At 36.4% G+C, this 24,756-nt stretch overlaps 1 protein-coding gene across 1 annotated transcript in view; it reads left to right on the top strand.

The window, feature by feature from the left end:
• Positions 1 to 24,756, top strand: part of MAN2A1 (mannosidase alpha class 2A member 1) — a 169,354-nt gene that overhangs the window by 126,011 nt on the left and 18,587 nt on the right. The window contains exons 14-19 of the mRNA XM_046666313.1: positions 1,038 to 1,256; positions 1,987 to 2,109; positions 5,487 to 5,601; positions 19,857 to 19,990; positions 22,782 to 22,923; positions 24,511 to 24,644. Of these exons, the coding sequence (XP_046522269.1) occupies positions 1,038 to 1,256; positions 1,987 to 2,109; positions 5,487 to 5,601; positions 19,857 to 19,990; positions 22,782 to 22,923; positions 24,511 to 24,644 (867 nt within the window). The remainder of the gene's footprint in view (positions 1 to 1,037; positions 1,257 to 1,986; positions 2,110 to 5,486; positions 5,602 to 19,856; positions 19,991 to 22,781; positions 22,924 to 24,510; positions 24,645 to 24,756) is intronic.

The raw sequence follows: 24,756 nt of genomic DNA, 5'->3' as shown, positions 1-24,756 counted from the left end.
TATTGTAACTTTTTGCTGAACTAATGAAGTAATCATTACTCATAAAATTTTGAATTTTTTTGTCTAACACAATTTAACGACAATTACACGTATTGAAATTGAGATAAGTACCACCCTTCTAAATAACTTTGAATACTTTCAACTTTCCATTGCAAAGGTGACATGAAAGACTTCCTAGAATAAGATTTTTTTTCCTGAGATATAATTATGGGAAATCTGGGTTCATGTAATAGACATTTTGGGGGAAAATTTCTTAAAAGAAGCAATATTAAACTGAACCCCCCAATGACTAGAAAGGTTGAACTTTTAGAGTCTGGAGTGTAGTTTAAACTGTACTTCTGAAGACATAGCCATAAGTTAGGAACTCTAGAAGAGAATTACTTCTGCTTGTTAAAAGCCATTGCTGGTTGCTCTTCTAAACCCATAATCCTTCACATAGAAAGGAAAAGTATAATGCAAGTTTTGGTCAGATTTTACAGGAAACACCCCATGTGGAAACTGGAGCAGTAGCTCCTGGGAGGCAGGGGCCGTGTCTTCCAGTGTGTGCATCGTCTGTGCCTCCTTTAGTCTCTGCTAGACCCCAGATGGCTGGTATTGACTGAACCAGTGTGCTGAATATTTATATTATTACGTTTACCATTTTTATTTTTAATGTACTGACATATCCTAGTATTGTAAAAAGATCCATGATTGTTAGGAAAAATCGTAGTTCATAGTAAGCCCTAACCTTCATCCAGAATTTCCCGCTCTGAGCGTCTATTAAGAGCACTGTAGGACAATTGAGGATGGTCACGTAATTTCACATATTGGATGAAAACATTATTGCCTTTGATAATCCTACTGACTTGAAGTTAGGTTCCGTGGATAAACTGAGATGTGGATATTCTATCCTATGTTATCAAAACATATTTATAGAATGGTATTATATTCTCTTTTCAAAAAATAGAGTAATTTGTTGTTTTCACTAGAAGTGTAAATGGTTTTCCTTCAGTAGATTACATTTTTCTTTAATAAATTCCTTCCTCTATTTTTTAAAGATCTCTTTTCTAGCACAGATGCCACCCTTGGGACTAAAAGTATATACAATTTCAGAATCAAGAAGCTCACATTCACATTTAGCTGAATATGCCCTGTATAATGGTAACATAGAAGATAAAGGAATTTTCAAAATGGAGAATATAAAAAGTACTGAAGAAGATATAACTCTTGAAAACTCCTTTATTAAGCTTCAGTTTGGTCAGTCGGGGCTTATGGAGGTATGTTCTGGTTAGTTCTGAAATTCATAGAAGCCTTATCACTTTTATTACAATATGTGCAGATTACTTATGCAAAGGAGAAAAAGTCGACACAAGTGCTCTGGGAGAAAGGATGGATGAGCTCTATGTACCTTTTTGTGGTCCACAGTGACCACTTCCTCCTCACCAGTGTGTTCTATGGGTACTGCTGCTCTGTGAAGTGTTTGTTACCGGTCCTCAAGATAAGGATGGAAGCCATGGCTGTTGAGAAATGTTTATGGAAACTTTGAAAGCAATTTGACACAGCACATTTATGCCTATTGAATCGAGAAATAAAAAATTTGAGTATATCTTTGGTATATCATTTTAAATATAATTTTTCTAGTAATTCACTTTTATTGTACTTTACAAAAATATTGGTCCATGCATATTGGACATAAAAAATAAACCTGCTTGTTTACTACAGAAAGTTTTAGAAGCACCAGTGAAGATTTCTTAATTTGTGTATCTCTTTCTTCCTTGATGAACTGTGTTCAGACTTTTTGTTCCTGTTGTGAAGGTTTCAAATCCTAAGGATAAGTATAAAATGTGGATGTTCATCCAAGAATTGTGAATATTAGAGGCTGAACAGTAGCAGTTTTCAAACTATTCCCAGGTAGTTTTTTTTTAAATTGACATATACATAGAACCAGATGCAACATTGTCAATATCTTAATAGTGAGTTGCCTTAATTTTTTTTTTTTATGCTTAGAAAATGATAAATAAAGAAGATGGTAGACATCATAAAGTACAAGTGCAGTTTTCATGGTATGGAACTTCGAATAAAAGGGACAAAAGTGGTGCCTACCTCTTCTTACCTGATGGGGAAGCCAAGGTAAGTACTGATGAGCTGAGCAGTGAATAAGCACTTACTGAAAGAGTAAAGAGGAAAAAAATAAGTGCATCTCATTGTTTTGTCATCTATTAGGACCCGATAAGTGGCTCCACTGTTATATCTCCTTCTTGACACTTAGCAATTTGTAGTTGAATGTTAGATAAATAATTTTTCAGAGTTGGAAATCAGCAGAAACACATGCTCTCCACGGAAAGAAGCTGGATTTGATTTAGGGTTAGTGTGCGTTTGTGGTATTATGTACGTATGTGGCACAGCATGTACTTAGACGCAAAATATCCAGCCATGTGGGAAAATAGATTGGCACTGGGCCATTTTTCTCCTTACCATTTAGCACTTTAAAAAACAAAATTTTGGGGTCTGGCCTGGTGGCGTAGTAGTTAAGTTTGCGCGCTCCGCTTTGGTGGCCCAGGGTTCACCTGTTCAGATCCCAGGCACAGACCTGTGCACTGCTTGTCAAGCCATGCTGTGGCAGGCATCCCGCGTATAAAGTAGAGGAAGATGGGCACAGATGTTAGCTAAGGGTCAATCTTCCTCAGCAAAAAAGAAGAGGAGTGGTGGCGGATGTTACTCAGGGATAATCTTCCTCAACAACAACAACAAAAACCCCCAAATTTTGGAGGCCAGCCCTGTGGCTTAGTGATTAAGTTCGACACTCTCCACTTCAGCAGCCTGGGTTTGCATCCTGGGCACAGACCTACACCACTCATCAGCAGCCATGCTGTGGTGGCATCCCACATACAACATAGAGGAAGATTGACACAAATGTTAGCTCAGGGCTAATCTTCCTTAAGCAAAACAAAGAGGGAGATTGGCAACAGGTGTTAGCTCAGGGTGAATCTTCCTCAGGGGGAAAAAAAGTTTTCCTTACACTCGAGTATAAAGGTAGAATACACAAATTCTGGCACATTGTAAAAATGGAGAAAACTGTGAAGAAAACAATAAAATTTATCAACTATTCCACAAGCCTGTGAAAATCATTGTCAACATTTTGATGGATTTTTTTATTGTCTTTTATTCTATGTATATCCCTTTTTCCTTCATTTTCAAGCTTTGTCTTCTGCATGTACTTGTTTGATTTTTTTTTGTTGTGACAGTGCTCGCAATCTGCTGATATGTTCTTTGAAAACACAACTTTAATGTACACTGTTGTGTTTAAAAACTTTCAGCTATGAGATGAATAAGGTCTGAGGATCTAATGTATAACATGGTAACTATATAGAGTTGATAACACTGTATTGTATAATTGAAATTTGCTAAGAGAGTAGAACTTAAATGTTCTCACACACAAAAATATATGTGTATATATATATTTGTGAAAAAAAAGAATTTCCTATTGTTGCATATTTAAATTTTCTCCCAATACTTTACTACTGTAACATTGTGATAGGCTTTCCTTGTACTGTTCTTTTCATATAATGCTGATTATTTCCCAGGAATAACTTTCTAGAAGAGTTATTTTGTGTCAGTGAATTGGGCCTTTTGGGATGTACTCCTTATTTTCCCATTAGAAAGACTGCATAAATACTCACTCGCACCAGCATTTTTTGAGAGTAGCTCTCTAATATACCATTCCAAGCACTGAGAATTAGACATATTAAAAGCTTTACTTATAATAATAGGTGAAAAATATTTTACTATTAAGATTTTTGTGATTATTATTGAGGTTAAACTTTTTTATAAATTGATTTATCTCATATTTCTTTCATGATTTTCCTATTAAAGTTCTTTGTCCATTTTTCTATTGTTATGACATTAATCTGTAGCTACTCTTTATGTAATGTAAAAATGAATCCTTTTCCATATATATTGCAAAATTTTCCCTGAATGTGTCATTTAATTTATTACTTTTTCTGTTAGAGTAATTTTTAATTTTTGCGGGGTCAATTCTGTATTTTTTTTCTTTAGAGTTTCTTCCTTTGCTTTTATACTGATACAGCCTTTCCTCTCTTCAAGATAAGTTAAATATTCTCTATATGTTGTTGCCTAGGGACCTGTCTTTTTAAAAAGTTACTTTTGTTTTACAATTTAGAAAAGCCTGCTAACCAAACTCAGAGATTTTAAAAAGGGATTGTGTTGGCCACACTAAGGACTCTAGTTTTTTGTTTTCGTTGTTTTAAATCAGTGAGAAATTAAAGATAATCTATAGCTCGTAGGAGGCATTCCAGGACAGGCAGCGGATCCTTCCGTTTTCTCACTTAACATAGCTTTTGTCCTGGAACAGGGGTTCCCTTTTGGTTGATTGTGCTTATGCTTAAAACAAAAGTAATTGTGCTAGGGAGTATTTTGCATGGGCGATAGGAATGACTTTACTTAAAATTGTATCTTTAAATAGCTCTAATGTAGATAGAAAGATAAAGAGAATTATCATATGTTTAGAAAGAGGAAATAAAAGAACATCAGGGGAAGAGGCAGCTGGATATATCAGAAAAAGGCCAGAGTCCAGAAATCACCGTTCCAGGTTTCATCCCCCTCCGTTAACTTCCTAGCTATGCAGTAATTAGGTACGAGAACTTGGTATACCAACTATAAAATATTAGGATAATTTTAGAAAATTTTTCTCTAACCAAAGAGGTAAATTTGGAAGAAAATTACACGGTTCTGAAAATCTTATGCTACTTAAGTAGTTCATATTGCAAGCCTAGTTTTTTATGCTATTGTTGAGCTTTTTAAGGTGCGTAATACTTAAGAAAATATAATTCTTCATAAATGCTTTCAATTTGTTCCTATGTCACATAAGTTATACGTTTGATTCCATTTTTCTTTACCTAGATTCTAACTAATAAAAACTAAACCAGTGATTGCCTTAGTTTTTTCAAGTTTGTAGATTTGCTTTCTATTCAGCTGGTTCTTTCCAGTAAAAGGGCAGGGTGTTTTATAACATAGTAAACCTAACTGTGATTGAACCGTGTTTCTGGATCCTGCTTCCTGTTTGCTTAGATGACTCCCTGTGGTCATCCTTGCCACCTGCCCCGACTCCTGAACATTAGGGCGCCATGGTTACAATAAAGGTTTGCTGGGGAAAATGTCACTGCTGTAGAATGATTACTGTTTCTAATAAGTGACATATGGACAATATAGGAGGATTTTAATTAGAAATTTTTATAGCTGTGGGGAAATGTTTGTAGATCATCCAGTCCAATCAAGTTGCGAACATTTTTATTTTCTATTTTCAGTCATTTTTGTCTAATGAAAAATCTTATATTCAATTTTTATAGCATGTGTGTAAAGGTTTGGTTTTCACTTAAAATTGCAAATATCAGATGATGTGTGTTTGTCATTTTGGAAACTATAACAAACATTTCTCAGAAAAATTAAAAGCCAAAATATTTTTCTTAAAAATGTCATTTCCTCCTCAGCCTTATGTTTACACAACACTGCCCCGTGTCAGAGTGCAACGTGGAAGATTTTATTCAGACGTGACTTGCTTTTTTGAACATGTTACCCATAGAGTCCGACTGTACAACATACAGGGTAAGACAACAGAGAAACACAGTTGTGAAACATATGTATACTGGTTCTTGAGATCTTGCTTTTCTTGTCGTTTTTAGTAAATTACTAATTGGATTTTGGAGATGATATCATAATCTGTCTAAACTTGACATCATGCATATTGTATGATTTAAAATATATTTACTCTTTGACAATCAAAAATGGTAAAACATGGGGTCAGCCCCTTGGCTTAGTGGTTAAGTTTGGCGTGTTCCGTTTCGGTGGCCCAGGGTTGGATCCCTGGTGCAGACCTACACCATTCTGTTAGCAGCCATGCTGTGCTGGCAGCTCCCACACTAAAAGTAGAGGAAGATTGGCATGAATGTTAGCTCAGGGGAATCTTCCTCAGAAAAACAAAAAAAAGGTAAAATATTTAATTCCTTACATATCCATGTTCTTTTTTTCTGTATATCTTCTCTTTCCCACTGCAATATTTGTCTTTGTCGTGAGCTTACTAACTGGAAACTTTACTTCTAGGATCTAAAAACAGTGTGGTATTTTTTATTTTATAAAATGGGAATTATGTCAAATGTGGCTTCCTGTTAGTGGATCACTGACTACGTCTGATACACAGACACACACAGTCTGCCCTAAATATAGAATGGATTGCAATAGCGTGTATCACTGGAATTGAACTTTAAAAGAAAAATGTTCTAAACTAGTTCTGTTTGTTTACAACTCGTTAGCTGTTAGAGTATAAAATCAGGCAGTTGTTTATTGCTTTTAGGACAGTATGGAGCAACATCTTTATTAACTGAGTGACAGCCTTTGATCCTTTAGGAACTTAACCATGGGCAATGGCACTGGTCCTTCCATAGGGTCTGGGTAGAGCTGTGGTTCCCAAACACTCAGAATTGTACAGTTATGTTGACTGATTTTAAATTCAGCGTTTTTAGAATGGAGTACTTTTCCAACCACAAATTTAATCCTAGTAACCAGACCATTTACCATGGTATCAACTCTTAGAAAAGGGCCTCATGAAAACACCACTTTAAATTTTTCTTGCTGTTTGCTTTAAATTTTTCTGAGCTGAAAAAAATTAGAAGAGGAAAAATATTCTTTGCCTGAATTTTCATACAGGTAGCAAATAAAGCACTTCACAAACTAATGATAAAATGGATGGACAGGCACTCTTTACTTTTTAGACATTATGAGGAAGGAAGGGATACTGTGTTCAGGGAATTTCTTAGCTGAAGTTCAGTTTTCTCATTTCAGTATCTAAATTTAATTTTGCTTTTAATTAACTTTTTTTAACTGCACATTTCATTAATGTTTACCTTTTGTTAGAATTTCAGATGTGGACAAACTTTCTCATGCAACTTCTTGGGTCGTGATATAATATGTCTTCAGAATAACCCATGATTCATAGGTTAAATCAAGAAGTAAAAGATTTTCTGGAAGGTGGGAAAAATCATACTAGACATTAACTTTGTGTCCTAAATGTGACTTCTACAATTATCTGCAGTTACTTTGCTACCTACAAGAAAGTTTGTAGTTCTGAAGTAATCTTTTGTTGAGTTTCTTAATACCTCTGGTAAGTCAGAAAGAATATTTCTGACCATCCCTTTGTACTCCTGTATAAGCCATTGTTTAACAGCTCTGAGAAATCTAAAATTACATTTTCAGCTGTGGGAAAAGGTTGCATTTTATGAGTAGAAAATAACAGTATCACACAGGAGGCGCACTTAACTACTTTTAACTTTACTTAAAACTATTATTTTTTTGATGGGAAAGTTCTTCCTTGAGTACAACATGGCACACACTTTGGCACAGACCTGTGTCATCAAGCTTGGTTTACCACTGTTTTTCATCAGTTATATTTGGGGATAGGCGGTGTCTCAGAATAAATGCTGAAGCTGCTCATCAGAAAAATCCAGCTTCTCAATAAAGTGTAATTGCTTAATTGCTTTTGCTATTATTTGCTTCTGTCACCAGTACAGCAGCTTCTGATTTTTCTTGGGTTGTCCAGGGGATCTGGATCTCATATCAGAGCATGGTTTCTATAAATTAGAGGGCCCTCTTCTGTTGCGGTGGCTGTAAGCTTAGCTTGCTGTCTCTGTATGTTAGCTTGCTGTCATGCTTCAGTGGTTGATTTGGAGATTAATAGGCTCTGACTTGCCTATTTACTTATTCCAACAAACACCCACTCATCAGAAGTAAATGCTAGGGCCTGGCCCAGTGGCTGCGTGGTTAAGTTCATGTGCTTCACTTCAGCGGCCCAGGGTTTTGCCAGTTTGGATCCTGGGCATAGACCTAGCACAACTCATCAAGCCATGCTGTGGCGGCATCCCACATGGCAGAACCAGAAAACCTACAACTAGAATATACAACTATGTACTGAGGGACTTTGGGGAGATGAAGAAGAAAGAGAAAAAAGATTGGCAACAGGCGTTAGCTCAGGTGCCAATCTTTAAAAAAAAAAAAAAGAAGTGAATGCTTCTCTTTTCTCCTCTCCTCCTCTCTGCCTGTCCCTGACTGGAGATGAGGCCACCGAGATTTAACTGACTCTTTGTCCTCCAAGATGGAGTGTTGACTCTAGTTAGTCAGATAAGGAAGAGAGATTGTTCTGAACAGGACACTTAGGAGTATTAGCTTGGAGCCAGCCCAGTGGCACAGCGGTTAAGTTTGCATGTTCCACTTTGGTGGCCCAGGGTTCACTGGTTTGGATCCTGAATGCAGACCTATGCACCGCTTGTCAAGCCATGCTGTGGCAGGTGTCCCACATATAAAGTAGAGGAAGATGGGCACAGATGTTAGCTCAGGGCCAATCTTCCTCAGCAAAAAAGAGGAGGATTGGTGGCAGATGTTAGCTCAGGAATAATCTTCCTCAAAAAAAAAAAGTATTAGCTTAATAAAAATAAAAAAATAAGTATGCAGACTTCAGAGTGCCTTCTGGATGTTTCAGTGGGTGGAATAAACTTGGGCTGAAGCATTTTTTTCCTGATATTAGATTTCTGTAGTTTGAAAGCAGAAACCTTCAAAAGTTTGTGAGAAATGACAGATAAGTAAGTTAGCTATAATACGAAGTTAAGTCAGAGTGCTTCTCCAGATGAATTTCACTGTGCTTTCCTGGATTGAACCTGAAACTTTTCAAAGTGACGTATCAGTCTTTCTTTTTGCTCTCTCAAGCCTGGAGCATTTATTTTTTTTCTAACATGAAAGTAGTTGGTAGGAGATGGAGACGCCAAATCACCTGAAAGGCTTTCTCCAAACTGTATGTTCTCCCATGTTTGTATGTCAGCCCTTCTCAACAAATCTCCCACCTGGAAAAAATAAACCCAATTGTGGAGACGGAGTCTTTTCTCAGTAGCCCTTATGACCCACTTCCATCTGTCCTTTTCTTTCATACACCATTGATGAGGGCTCAGGTTGCCTGGATCCTGGCTCTTTGGAGTTTTAATTAAATCACTAATGGAGACCTATGACAGAGATGTAAAGTTTTCAGGGTGTATGACGCTAGGTGTTCAAACTACCTGAAAGGGCTTTGGTTATGCTGCTCCAAGGAATCTCTTCTGAGAAATACTTAAAAACTCTTTGATGTTTTAAACTTTGGCCTCCTGTAAACCAGGCATCTGGGTGATTGATCAAAGTGCACAGACAGAATGTAACTTTTCGTCTTAGGTCCAAAGAAAACTTTAGCTAACTTCCAAGCTTTTGTAGATTGGCTTTTATTTAATATTTCTTAAAATAACAAAAATATCTGTTCTCAAATTGAACTCATTAAACTATTTTTGAATAATGCTAATCTTGCCTCCCTTACACTGACCAGATGCTATTATTTGAATGAGTATTAATGAATAGAGCCTATGTATTGGTAGTACCAAATTAGAATCCAGAAAGAAGTAGGGGTTGGGGGAGAGAGATGATTAGTACTTTACGATTGCATACTGTAATTATATTAGTTTGCTAAACCAGTTGATTATACGAAAGATTTTATTATCTCTCAGGAACAAGGGTAAAGAAACAGAAAATTAGTTAATATTATGGATTGTCTGTCTTTATTGAGTGTCTGTTTATATAAACCTCCTTTCAAATTCAGTTTACTCAAAACATTCTTTTAAAAAACTAAAGTATTGCAGACCTGACAAAATATCCTTAAATTTTTTAATCTCTTTTTCAGTTACTATTTGACTCTTTTCTGCCCAAAGTAACTTTTCTCCAAAATTAAGCTTCAGGAGAAAACAAAATCAAGAACGAAGATCAAACAACACTTCCCAAGTTATGTAAACTGTGTGGTCATTATTGATTTTGAAACAGAGTTGAGAGGCCTGGGTCCAACACCACTTCTGGTCTTGTTCTTGCTTTCGTATTTGACTTTAGTTTCTCTATTTGTGTTCTCTCCAGATTCTGAAAATAATAAGAGGTGCAGTTTAAGGTCTCTCTCTTAATATCCTTTAAGCTGTTAGAAAACACTGTGTTTTTCCTTTCATATTGTTCAGACATTACATTCAAAAGAGTTCTAGAACTATTAAAATAGAGGAAATCTTGTGCTCACTAGCTTTAAAAGCTCCGAAAGATCAGAGTGGCTTTAGAGATTTCTAATGAAACATAATGTTTTGCCTTTTAGCAGGTTAAATAAGAAATCCGTTTTATAGCAACCATAATTTAATAAAATGCCCTTTTGGAACTATTTTATGATTTCTAAAAATTACTTAGTTTGTAGAAAATAACATTTTTCTGAAGGAAAATGTGGGAAAAGTGGGGATTAATTTTTCTTATAGTGTAATCATCTTTCATTAGATTGAAGCTTTGAGTGTTGCCAAGTAGGCTACTTTAGCCTTTGTCCTTAATCTTGGATTAGAAGATAGAATATGATACAAGCAGAAGCCTCTGTATCCCCATGTGTTATATTTGATATTGTACCATCGCAGAAAATACATACGTTGCAGTGATGTAATGATCAATAAATGACATTTGCTAGCTGTGGCTTCATTTGTCTTCAGAGCTGTAATTATTAGACTTTGGTGCCCTAGTTTTCTGACATCAGCAGCTACTTTGAAGAATTAGGTTGCTATGGGTTACCAATGTGTCATGTACATTTTTACTGGCAGAAGGTTCAGGTTTCAGGTCTGTTATAATATATACCTTCAAGGTCCCGCCACCCCCACCCCAGGACTGTGTTCTACTAGGCAAATGTTTCTAAGTGAATGAGTATTAGTGTGTAAACCATGTTTCAACCCTTAGGAGAAATGTCTTAAATGCAATACTTTTGCCTGTTTTCCACCAACATATGTAATGGGTCTTGCTAAAAGAAAACAAGAAGCCTGGAGATAAAATGTAATGAACTGGCATCTAAAAGTATGGGAGAAAAGACATTCATTTGGCTGATTGATAGTTTGCGAGGGCATATCTAGCAATCAAAGAGAGATTACTTCATTTTTTCCTATTTTGAGTATATAATCTAAATGGGTTCATAACATGACCCTTTTTAGAAAGTCAAAATGAACTTCATGTAGTTAAACATATAAGAGCATCATACTGGGAATGAGAGATCTGAATCCCTAATTTCACCTCTCAGTAAACTAGAATGACTTTGAATTTGTCCTTTAATTTCTTAGAGACTTGATTTCTTAAACCATAAAAAAGACTAAGTGGTCAATTCAGTATAACCATCTAAGTCTTCACGAAACTTAGCATCACATAAAGTCTCTCTGGTGCTTGACTCCCTGTTTCTAAATTCATCGTCTAAGGCGCTTGAATCTGGGGCTCCCATCCCTTGAGACCTCCCACCTGTCAACAAGGTCTCAGAGCTTCACTGAAGTTGTTTTTATTTCCATAAAAAGATTCATGAGGATATTAAAATGGTTTGCAATCAATCTCTCATTTTTTTTCCCCAGGACTACATTCCATATTTAGTTTGATTGAAGAGTAAAAAGCATTAAGTTAGTTATGGCTAGGCAGACTTAGGTAATTAAAACATTTTTGGAATATCATAGTATGCAATTGACTGCTAAGGATTTTTTTCCTGTTAATTGGAACTTTTAAAAAGTAGCTATGTGTCGAATCTGATTATTCCCAACAGGCATGAAAAAGGTTATTTTAAGAGCCTATAAGCACATTCTGGTTACACAAATTCAGAACTCAGAGGTTATCTTGGGGGCTGTTTGACAGCAGCTGTTGTGTTGAAGGTGTAGCTTCTTAGCAGGGAAATGGCATCCCCCACAAATGTGTGTTGTTCTAAACTCAGTTGAAGGACACAGGGATGGGAAACACCAGGGGACCTGTGATGGTTATCTGTTCACACTCTGGAGTCAGCCCACCTGCATTTCATTCCCAGCTTCCATCCCGGCACTGCCCTTACTAGCTATTTGACCTTGTGCAAGTTATTACCTGTCTGACTTTGGTTTCATCATCCTGAAAATGATGACAGTAATAGAGTCTGCCTCCTAACTGAGTTAATATATGTAAAGCCTAGCACATGCTAAGTGTTGTGTCTCCTTAAGAGGATGTGCGAGCCAGATGAGTTAGATGATAAGTATTTCTGAGAGAGAAGACTCGTAGGGCTGGGCAGTTGGGGAGATCTGATAAAGGAAGTGACTTGTTGAGATTAACAGGTCTTGGAGAAATGTCACTTCAAGGGGCAGAATGGAGGAAAAGACTATCACAAAGCATGAAGAGGGGTTGTTAGATCAAATTCCCTTGTTCCTATAAGAATTTGAAGAACTCTGTGTCCATTACATATTTTTAAGTTGACATCTAGTTTTTCTTTGTACACTTAAATAATTGCAAAGGATGTAATTTTTAGTATATTGTAAATATTGCCATTTTAAAATAAGCATATCCAATGGATAGTCATTTAATACTAAATTATGCACTTTTTAAAAACCTGAATGAGCTCTTCTTTAACAGTCAAATTTCACGTCGTTATTTTCTCCTTGAACTATTTCCATTCTATTTCCCCTATGGAATTTTATCTTAATGTAATAATTTTATATTTGAGAGTCTTCTTATTGGTCGACTTTTCATTACCCTTTGGAAAGATATATGTATATAAATTTAAATTTTAAAATTCTGTGATGCTAAAACTGGAAGTATTAAGTTTCTTCTGGATTGAGTTATAGAAATTATTAATAGTATACAATTGATCAAAACAATCTATTTGTATTACCATTTCGATCATTTACTTTATAAACTTTAATGGAAACATTTCTCTCAACGAGATGGGATTACACCCTTAGTATCTCTAAATGTTCACGTATCCATTGCTGAATATTACTTATTTGAGGTTGGTTTCAGCGTCGATTTTATTCTTACTTTTTATTTTTATAAATGTAAGGCAAAGGAATGTTCTTAAATAGGTGAGAATTGAAGTTTTGTTATAGGAATGTCATTCAATTTCTTGAACTCCTTCTGAGTTATGTTCCATAAATCAGAGTGATCTATTGTCAAACATTTATTTTATTCAATTATGTTTAGTGATCTACTGCTTGACAACTTGATTAGGTACGTGTTCAATTTTGTTGAAAGCCGACAATTGGAAACCATGTCTTTTACAAAAATATTTGTTCCCCAGTCATTAAAGTTCAGTCAGACACCAGTATTTCAAATTGTTTTTGTTCAGCCCCCACTGGAGTTGGGGGGGTTAGGGTATGCTGCTGCTTTTTTTTCTAAGTTGGGAGGGGGACAAAGTGTGGTATAAAAAGAAAAGGAAGACCCACATGCCTCCATGGCAGGTCTGTTTCAGGCAGATCAGCTTGAGGAATGAGAATGTATAGAATCTGAGTTTCCTGCCTACAGGCACCTTAGAAAAGAACGTGTTTGCCAGAACAGAAAGTAGTAGCAGTAGTTGAGAAGGACTGTCAGTGTGGAGGGAATGCAGACAGACCACCGTGATTAGTCCTGCACTTCTCCCTCCCCTGTCCCAGACCACCACAAGCCTGTATTGCAGGGAAGGTGACAGAAAGCTCCGGAGTCGTGAGCTGTTTTATTCACCTCCCAGGGGAGGGCTTTAGTTAGACCTTGTCTGGTTTGGATTTAAGAAAATGTTACTGATGTAGATGTTATGTTCCCTCCAAAGCAGAGCTTTCAAAAAATCTGTTGTTTTGTAAAATCAGTGTTTATTAGGGGAAAAAAAGATAGCTTCCCAGTTTTGATGTATATTTTTCAGTTATTAGCCTTCTTCAAGTATATTGTGCTTAATTGGTATAGTCTTTTACCAAAATTTGTAATCCATATGCTCAACATGCTATACCTTTCCTATTATTTATTTACTTTTGTGTCATTGTGAGAATTACTGAAATGAAAAGCATAAAATATAAGACTGGTGTCTAGCTCATAATAAATTGATCAATAAGTAGTAGTTGTTGTTTATCTAGTGCTTTATAAATAAAACAAAGTAGTTCATCAGCATTTTCTTAAATCCGGGACTTGGAAGAAATTTACTAAAATTTGTTTTCATGAAAGATGTTAATTTTTTAACTTGTGTAGAAATAATCAATGTGAAATTTACAGACCTGTAAATCAGTAAGCACCTTAGAGGATAAATTAGATCTTATAACAGATGACAAGTTGAATAAGTTAACATGGAGAAAAAGGTCATCTGGTTGTGGGAATTATTGCCATTTTTATTCTTTGTACTTTCAGATGTGAGTACAGTTTTTAAAAAATATAGTCATGATAATACAGTCGTCCCTCAGTATCCAAGGGAGATTGGTTCCAGGACACCCTCTTCCCCCACTTAAAACCAAAATGCATGGATGCTCAAATAGTTTATATGAAATGGCATAGTATTTGCATATAACCTGTGCACATCTTCTTATATTTTAAATCTCTAGATTACTTATAATACCTAGTACAATGTAAATGGTATATAAATAGCTGTTGTATTGTTTAGAGAATAATGACAAGAAAAAAAAAGTCTGTACACGTTCAGTACAGATGCAACCATCGTACACCTACTAAATTTAATATTGTGAGAATTGTCATTTAAGTGTATGTATTGAACTAAGTGCATGTTAATTAATAACTGTAAGTGTCAAATCCTAGTTAAGTTGGATAAGTTCACAAAAACAAATGCTGCAAAAGTGAGTACACATAATGGGAAAGGTATTTTTATATTTTTGACGATTTAAATATAAAACAAAATACTCCCAAAATTTCAGGGGAGATATTCAAAATTAGAAGCCCTGCTTTTCATGACAGCTGTTATTGTCCTACATTTGCTATGCATTGATGGCTCAGTCACCCTCTCTGTTTAGACACAGATTCGAGGGAAGGGGATGAGGACAACAATTAGATAGCAAGCTTCCATTATTGCCTGAGAGCCTGCATTTTAAGGACACTCACTGAAGACCTTGCTTTGAATCTCAGATAGGTTTTCTGAGGATTTATTTTATATGATTTCATATCTATGTCAAATTTCAATTAAACATTTGTTTGAAGACTTAAACACCTCTCTTAGGATTCTCACCATCACTTTTAATTTTCCTGGGTGGGTGTGGGCCAGTTACTGTTATTCCATCGTGATCTAATAACTTGTCCTAATCACACACTGAGTGCCACTATAATAGGATATTGGATTCTTGCTGGGGTATGAGTGAGGCTCTCTTTTGCTCTTTCTCCCAAGCTGCTGCCTCTCACTCCTGTAACCATTTGAGTGTGGTGAGAGTGGTGTCTGATTTATCAGGTATATTCCTTGGAAAAGTATACTTTGCATTTCAGAATTGCTGGAATAAGGTGATCTAGAGAGGTGGAGAGGGTTGGGCCCTCTGAAATTCCACAGTTAAGGGTTGAATTAGGCTGTTCCAGATAGATTTTATAGTGATCTGACAGGTGATGAGAGTAAATTGTACAGAGGAAATGACACCTAGGATTCTCCAGAGGCCGTCAGTTGCTGCTTAGAGCCATGACCCCAGGCTTTCCATCTGCATCACTCAGAGTCATTTATACCCTCCTGGATGTTTCCTCCACCTCTTCTTTCAGACATGGAGGAGATACCCTCCAGTTTTTCTCTCCACTTGAAGGCGTATGCTTCTTGGTTTCCTTAAGACTGGTGCTAAGCAGCAAAGTTAAGAGGGTGATGCCTCCTGACCCTGACCCCTTGCCTACTTAGTTTTATTTTTTCCTAAACTTCTTAGAAAATATTCTTCTTTTCAAAATGCTTAAAATTATTTTTGTGTATACAAATACAAATTACACACACACACACACACACACACACACTCTTTTGACAAAAATTTTGTACATTACAAATATAAGGAAAACCCCCTGGAATCTGTGCCTGGCCCCTATCCACTACTCAAGAGAGATAATACACATCCCTGCTCTCTCACTCACACACACACCTGTAGAAATGTATAGTATTATGTTTCTGTCTGTTTCCAGCGTAAAGTTTACCATACTACACAAATGCTGTGGCTTTTTCATCAGGTCTTTCTCTGCCAGGACAGAGAGCTACCTCATTCTTTTCTTTGCTACACAGCATTCTGTAATGTGGGTGTACCTGATTTTATTATTCATTTGCCTGTTGACGGACATCTAGTGTGTTTTCCCATCTTCTTACTCTTGGCACCGCTGTACAGTGAACCTGCTTGTGCTTGTGATTAGTGCTCATTTTAGGGAGATAAGTGAGACAATAGGGTATGTGTCTTTAATAGTTAATATATATTACTTTATTGGCTTCTAAAGTGACTGTGGCATTTTAGAGAGATTTTTGGGTTGTTTTTAAAGAAGTTTGGGGTTCTGGCAAGCCTTGTCCCTTAATTTTATTTCACTCAGTGAAGTAGCTCTTACAGCACATCAGATCCCAGATCAGTGCCCTCTCTCTTTTTTAAAAATAATCTGGAGTGTCTCTCTACTTAGAGTTACTGCAAAGCTTCTTTCAATGCTTGGTCCCAAAGTAACTTCGACTTTCTCCCGGAGTTGGTCTGCCAGTGAAGCATGATGGTGAGAGATTTAGTCCTGGTTCTGCCAGCCTTTGCCTGGGGCAAGTAATTTCCTCCTAGGCTTAGGTCAGGATTGAATGAGTTGTTATATGTAAAGCATATAGTAAGCATATGGTACATAGTAAGAACTCAGTAATTGTTGGCTGTTGTCATTCCCCCATAGAGCTGCCACCCTTCATTCAGCAGACACTTGTCCTGTTATGTGCTGGGAATAAAGATAAATAAGACCTGGTCCCTATCCTTGAGCTTACATCCTAACATACATGTATTTGCTCAAAATGAAAGTACTTGCTCCTTCATCTTTCCATCTATTTGAGCCTTATCCACCGCCCAGTCTGCTTTCCTCCCATGTCACCTAACTTCTGTATGATGAGGGACAGCCTCTCACATCCTCACCAATTATGTGTAATCTCGATTCAGCACCTACCACATGCCCAAACCATTGTAAAAACTGGAATGTAAGGAGTATGTAAGAGAAGCTAACAGGCTCTAGAGAGGAAAAATAAAGCTCCAAGTTTTTGAAAGACTATTTGGCTTCTATTACAGCTTTTCACCTGTGGACTGGCTCAATTTTATCTTGCATTGCATGTGTCAATAAGGATAGATAATCTCCATCCTCTCCAAGGGGACAGAGTGTGAGGTGTCGGCAGCAAGAGGACACTTATTTCTCTTGTTGAAATCTGGAAATGGCATCACCTCCCACCGCCCCCATGGACTGCTCTTGTAAAGTAGGAGCTATTTTCTTTCCCAGGATTGAAGAAAAACCAGAGGAGCTTAGAAAGCTCTGGCCATCCAGGCACAGGTGGAACCACTTTGTTAAAGTACCTTTTGCTGCCACGTACTGCAAAGATCCAGCAGACTGCAGGGAGCATTGGGCTGTACCCTGCTTCCCAGGGAGTTCTCCCCTCAGCCCCGAGAGCTTCTTTGGAAACAGCACACCTTGGGAATTCTTGACTCAGCATCGGACAAGTTAGCAATCCTCTATCGCCCTCACACACATTCTTCTTCAAAAAGTAATACATTCTCTTTGAGAACTCAGGGGTACCTCCTTGCTTTTGTTACCATTACAGGTTTTATTTTGTTTGTTCATAGTAAGCATATTAAAGTTGATCTTATTTTAAAAGGACTGTCCTGACACAGAATTTAAATTTATGTCTTGCTGAATTGTGAATGGACATAGAGGCTCCTTTTAAGGAGCTTTAAGGATTTGTTGCCACAACAGGATCTGAGCATAATACTGAGCTTGGGAAAGATGAGTTTCTCAACAGAAATAATTTATTGTTGCTAAAGGTAACGTGAAATTATTAATTTTTTCTTGAAGTATGTTTTTTGTAAATGAGTTCCAGAGCTAAATGACTTGAAATTATGATGCTCTCCTTTATTAAGACTTTATTTCACTTCGTGTATTCTGTTGACCCTGAGAGAATATCCAAACTAGAGAGGAGAAAACTTAAAGTAGTGTTAAACACCCTGCAAATGGTTCCAATAGATTAGAGTTTACTGCTATTCTCCCTAATGCTCTGTGACTACTCTCATCCCTAATGCTGCATTTTGTGTTCTGAGGCATCTTTGGTTCATCTGTAGAAGCTTGTCTTAAAATTCCATATACATTTCATTTGGTTTTAGAAAAATATTCTGGCTATCGTAAGCATACTGAAAGGAAAGTTTGCATTTAAAGCAACATTTCCTCGTTCAAAGAAGATACTGTTGTTCTATTATCAGTGTATGTGATTTTTTTTAACTTCCTAATAGTAGTGGAAATATTTGGATCAGCTATCTTGGCAGGTTCTTCTGGTAATTCTCTGAAGGAAATATATGTGTGTATTTAGCAGGCAGAGGTTAGTGGTTCTGAGTATGGCCATAAAGTAGGGAAAAAAAGGTACTCCCTTCCCCCACCCATGGGGATCATTCTCATCATAGCTTTATTAACAAGTAAGGAACTGAAGTCAGCTCTGATAGAGGTTGCTGAATTGGAAGAGCAGCATATACCAGAAAAGAACTTCCCTGAGCATTCTGAAAATTCTGTTATGGTGGCTTCGGCATATGTAGTATTGTCACCATTTTGCTACTTTTACAATTTCCAGTGTCCTTTTCACGTACACTTGTAGTGCCTAGACCAGCTGCATTTACATTCTTTTCCACAAATCCCACAGATTCAAACTTCCTTTCTTTAACTATTTGCTTTCACCTTCTAAGCTCTGGGGATTCTTCTTGGCTCCTACAAAAAGTCTTCCCTACTCTCTATTCTTCCCCTCCCCATTTTTTCTTTATACAGCCCTGTTTATCTAAAGAGTATTCTGGTTATCAGCACAGAGTGACAGATTGTGTGAAGAGTAGGGAGAGGTGGATAATAAATAACAACTGCAGGTAAGTGCCCGAGGTTCTTGGACCCTCAAAAACCTTCAGCTGTATGAAATAGGATAGGGCCAGTCTTTCTTCTTTTGACAGCTTTCCTAACTGCTCTCTTTCTCAAAAGATCCTATAGTATCTCTTACACACACTCGACCTGTATTGAGTGTTGGGTTTCTTCATAACTCCTCTCTCAGTCTCTGAAATAGACCCAAGGCTTCACTGAGGACCTGAAGATATAGTTAGGGTAGCATGACAGACAGAAATTAGTAAACACTTTAGGGTTATCCAAAAAAAAAATGTTTGATACGTCTGGGACTTTTTCAAGCTGTCCTGTGCTTTATATAGCAAAGGGCAAAATGAATCACTCCACAATAAGCGATCCTAAGAGATACCAAACTCAATTAAAATTGATTTAACTTCCGGGGAACTCTCCAGATTATACTCCGAAATACTAATATGGTAATATCAGTTTCAGCCATAAACATCTCATTGGATCTCCTGTCTTTTTCCTAGATGTAGATCATGGGCAATAATACACTGTCTCTTGAACCAACAGACTATAAATTTCACTGCTCTAATTTCCAGCGTGGAAGGAGAGAATGGTGAAAAAGTAGGCTTGAATGGCTCTGCTGGAAATGGCAGTGTATACCAGAGGTGGACTGGCCTGTAGTGGGGCTGACCTTTTCTCATTTAATGTCCTCTTCCCCCTCTAGAACTCATTGGAGAATCATTTGCATGTTATACTTCATCTACTATCTCATCCCTAGCTCTTCATCCTTCTGTCGAGTTATATGTGCTCCTGAATAAAGGTTATCTACTATCTTCTACTTAAAAAAAAGAAAAGGTGAATTGTGACATCATTTAGCTTATGAGAGATGGTAAAGATAGAAAGTAGAAAACAGGAAAATATATGTAACTTTGGAAGGAGTTATGTATAGTATATTTTAGAAAAGTGGGGCAATTAATTTCTTTCTACTAATGTATGTATTCTTTTAAATTTAGGAATAGAAGGACAGTCTGTGGAAGTTTCCAATATTGTGGACATCCGAAGAGTATATAACCGTGAGATTGCAATGAGAATTTCCTCTAGCATAGACAGCCAAAATAGATTTTATACTGACCTAAATGGATACCAGGTAATTTTCCTTTAAAATGTCTGAGTAATGGTTATATTAGTGTGTAACTTTTATGTATGGTAATGGGCCAGTTAATTTTGGATCCTTTGAAAAATATGCTTATGGTGGCAAATTATTTCTAAAATAAAACTGAATTTTAACAGACATTTGTAGGTTCTGCATTCGTAAGATTTTCCAAAGTTAGAACAAATATTTGAGGTACTGTTTTGTAAAACATCTATTTGTAAGGATTTATTTTTTCAAAGGAAGCTTTGGTGACCATTAGGCCTGTTAAATGCCTTAATGTAAAAATATATGTGAATTTGTCTAATAGAAAGGAAACATAGTTAGGAATTGACGGATTATATCTTTTTTTCCTCATAAGGAATTGTTCTATGCGTGTATAGTTTATTCTATGTATATTTCTAAATGTATGATCTAATAGTGGGTTCTTTTAAATTTCAGGAAAACTCCTCTCCTCTCTTTATCAATATGTGTGTATGTTTGTATACTTTATATGCATACACATGTGTACATAGACATACAAATACAGACATATCTATTTAGAAATATGGATAGGTATATATTTAATAAAAATTTTCACAAAATAGTTTGAAATAGTAATGAGAAAATTGATTCATAAAAATTTTTCAGATTGTCACTTCTCTAGTTTAATGAGTGGTTTTGGTTGTTGCCTAAATCTCTGCATTCGAAGTGTTTGTGTGTGACAACACACCTTTGAAATAATACTATTAAAAGCATTAGCATGATTTTGAGACATTTGCATTTTTGAAATTTCTGGCTATGAATAGAAATAATTTCACAACAAATGCTTTAACTTTGTCTGATTTTCAACTGGGATGAGTGGAAAGGATTGTGATAATTTTGTCTTCTACGATTTCCTGCAAAAGTTAAATTTAAACTTTTTCCAAAAGCATAAAAATTGCACCAGACATTTTGAATTAACATGTTAATTCTACTACAGCTGTTTGGTTTTCAAATGAAGCCCCGACTTTATGGTGATTCATTTTCCTGTGTACAAAAGAAAAGCTTTTCTTAAAATCTTACAGAAGCAATTACTTGTATGTGTGAGTGTAGGCATGAATGAGAAATACTTAGTAAGAATGAATAAAAATGTGAATTTCAAGGATTGAGTATTTGAATAAATAAGAAAATATTCTTAAGTCTAAACTCTAAATATTTCTGCTTTTGAAGTAGGCCAATTTTTAAGCCTTGGAAAAAGTAATACTTGATGGAAATCTAAGCCCACAGGTGGGGAGTGAGGTAACAGCAACACAGTTGTGATGGTTTTAAGTGTCCTTTTTATAAGTATGTCAGTTAATTGGAGTGAGAGGGTCAGGATTGGAAAGGAGAAACGGAGAAGTCTTTCAAACTAACTTTTCTTTCTTCTTTTTTGAACATTTTACAGTTATTTCTTCACCAGTTTATTAATATTCTAAGGCTGTGATACAAATTACCACAAACTGAGTGGCTTAACATAACAGAAGTTTATTGTCTCATAGTGCAGGACACTAGAAGTCTGAAATCAAGGTGGCATAAGGGCCACACTCCCTCCAAAGGCTCCAGGAAAATTGCCTCTTCCATCTTCTGGTGGTTCCAGGCAACCCTTGGCACTCCTTGGCCTTGTAGGCATATCACCCTGATCTCTGCCTTTCCTGTCACATGTTCTCCTTGTGTCTCTATCTGTGTCTCTCTGTATCCAAATTTCCTTCTTCTTACAAGGACACCAGTTATTGGATTAAAGCCCACCCTAATCCAATATAACTTAATTATATCTGCGGAGACCCTATTTCAAAATAAAATCACTTTCACCGGTTCTGAGTGAACGTGAATTTGGGAAAGACACTAGTCAATACAACCATTAAGTTGAAGGACATAACTGCAGGATTGTTGTAAAGGTTGAAGATCTTGTTTGTGAAATACCCACTACATACCTGGTGTTAATGGGCACTCAGTATATGTCGACTATTATGTTAACTTTGTATTTCTCCTTTTCTTGAATTACGTGTCAAATTTGCATGAGTTTAAAAGAAGAGATGGCATTTTTATGTGATATAAGAAAGATTCCTGATAACAGGGTCTCTGTTTGATGTCTCCTCTTGAGGTTTGAGTGAGTCTCCTTGACCCAGACTAGCTTAGTGCGTTGTCAGTCTCTCTCAAAACATAAAGTTAGAGTTATATTTCATGCGTTCAGATGCTAGACCAAGAAAAACAGGAATTTGAAACTATCTACGTTGAAAGTAAACAAGAGTAAACATGGAATAGTTTTTAAATATGAATATACATTTGATTATTATAATGTAATATATTAGAGGATTTGATGGAGAGATCTGTGGTATTTATTAAAACTGATTCAAGCATGATAAGAGATATTTCTTGAAAGGGGATAGAGAGCTATTATGCTTAGCATTCATTACACAAGCAGGATGTTAGATTTAGATGAAAAATGAATACCTAATACCTTTATAATTTGTTTTATGCAAATATTGGAGAGCCAGAAGACTTTTGGTAAGGATTTTTATTCTGAATTTAAATAGGAATGCCTCTTTTAAAAATCTGGACAAGTTCTACCTTTCTCACTTAAAAACTGTTTTCTAGGATTCTCATGATTTTTCGTCATAGTGTTTTGAAGAATGTTTTAATTTTTAAATTAGTTCTTCCCTTGGACAAGAAAGCAAGCTGTACCTGTTACTCGTTGGAAGAAAAGTCATCTATAGTCAATACTAATTTTTTTAAGTACATGTGTAAATATCACTTGATTTTTTTTAAAGAGAATTGTTTGGTCTTATAGATTCAACCTAGAAGGACGATGAGCAAATTGCCTCTTCAAGCAAATGTCTATCCAATGACTACAATGGCATATATCCAGGATGCCAAGTATCGCTTGACACTGCTCTCTGCTCAGTCTTTAGGTGTTTCAAGTTTGGAAAGTGGTATGTATTGTTTAGACTCTTTTTTCCTCTTTTAAGTTTCAGTTCCGAGTGTGTAATTTTTCTGTTGGTCGTATGTATTAATTGTCATCTCCAGTCACTAGCTTTCTTCTTTTGAGACCCAAACTGTTGGTAATTTTGAGTTTTGTGAGAGTAACATAAAATGATGAATTTCCTCTGTCCTCACATGAAGAACGGGGACCCTAGAAAGTGATTGTTTTTAAAGATAATTTACTTCTTCTGATAGCGCATTGTTTGCAGAAGTCTCTGTCATTGTCATGATTGAATGGCTATGGAAACTCAGACTCTGAAAGATTAGGTACCTTGCCTAAGTTTGAAAGGTGGGAGGTTACAGTTCAAACTTAGGTCCTTCTCTGAATCACGACCTTCTAGGACACTACTACTCAAAAGAAGAAAGGGAGTAGAGATGATACAGGTGTGTGATAAAGAGGTGACAGACACGACTTTAAAGATTCCAAAAGAGAGAACGAGATAGAGAGGAAGAGAAAATAGATAGTAGATGCTGATTAAATTTTGTAAAACCTTCTGTTGGGCGGCTTTTCTCCTCTATAATACATATTTTTAATTATCATTTACATGTCATCAATTGCTCTTCTTTCCTTACATACTAAGAGTATCTAATAAGACAGATGTCTTAAGGAGCCAGGCAGATAAGTGCAGATGCCTGGTGTATCCTTCATCACACACCCTCTTTTTGTATTAGGTGTATAAATACATTCTGTACCTCTGCACACAAAAAACCATACTACTTGTCATTTTTCTTTGTGGCTTTCATTAGACAGAATTATGAGGTCATGCCATAAAGACATGAATACAGTTATATAAATACTAATGGCCTCATGTCAGGGATCCAGTAGGGAGTGGTGGGACTTGAGCAGACTGGAGAGCAGGTTCCCCATGTACAGTGGGGCAGCCACTACTTAGCGCCAGTTCATTGTTGCCATGGGGAAAGGGGCCCAGTGTTGCCAAATTTTTCTGTTTTTGAACAGAGCCCAGAAGTCTGGAATTTTATGGAAATTTTCTAATTTGTAAATGTTGACATAACTTTAAAAAGCTCAAAACATAAAACATCTTTGTGCCAGGGGTGACTCTTGAGCCACCCATTTTTAAGCCCTGCCTTGAATTCTCAAAGTTGGCCTCTAAATTGGGGACCAGACAGTAGGACTCTAGCAGTCATGACCTATCTAGGATTATCTTACTTCCCTGATAAAGATGAGGTGAGAAATAAAGCTCTCTTGGCCCCACTATAGACACCCAAATGCCCTAGTGTTTGGATAGCTACCAACATAAAAACAATTTTGATGTTTTGTTCCATTTTAAAATTTTTAATCAGATTTTACTACACATTAATGAAGAAAGGAGAAATACAGTCTTGTTTTATGAATTTGTACTAGCTGCTTTGAGCTATTATGGAGAGAAAGGCCATGGTACAGTGGGTTGTATAGCTCTGTCTCCCTGACTGGAGGAGAAACTTCAGTCAAGACCATGCCTTGTACTTACATGATCCTCAGTGAATGTTTGTATTAAATAACCCTGGCCGGTTGTTTTGTTTGTTTGTTTGTTTGTTAGGTCAGATCGAAGTTATCATGGATCGAAGACTCATGCAAGATGATAATCGAGGGCTTGATCAAGGTGTCCATGATAACAAGATTACAGCTAATTTATTTCGAATACTACTAGAAAAAAGAACTGTTGTGAATATGGTAGGAAAAAAAATAACTTGCATGTTCTGATGTTGATTGTTCTTTGCCACCTAAATTTGAAATTATGACTTTTCGCCTTTTAATTTTTTTACAATTTCCAGTATTGAGATAT

The sequence above is a fragment of the Equus quagga genome, chromosome 7, assembly GCF_021613505.1.
Source record: "Equus quagga isolate Etosha38 chromosome 7, UCLA_HA_Equagga_1.0, whole genome shotgun sequence".
Taxonomy (NCBI): domain Eukaryota; kingdom Metazoa; phylum Chordata; class Mammalia; order Perissodactyla; family Equidae; genus Equus; species Equus quagga.
This window is presented reverse-complemented; position numbering and strand designations above follow the sequence as displayed.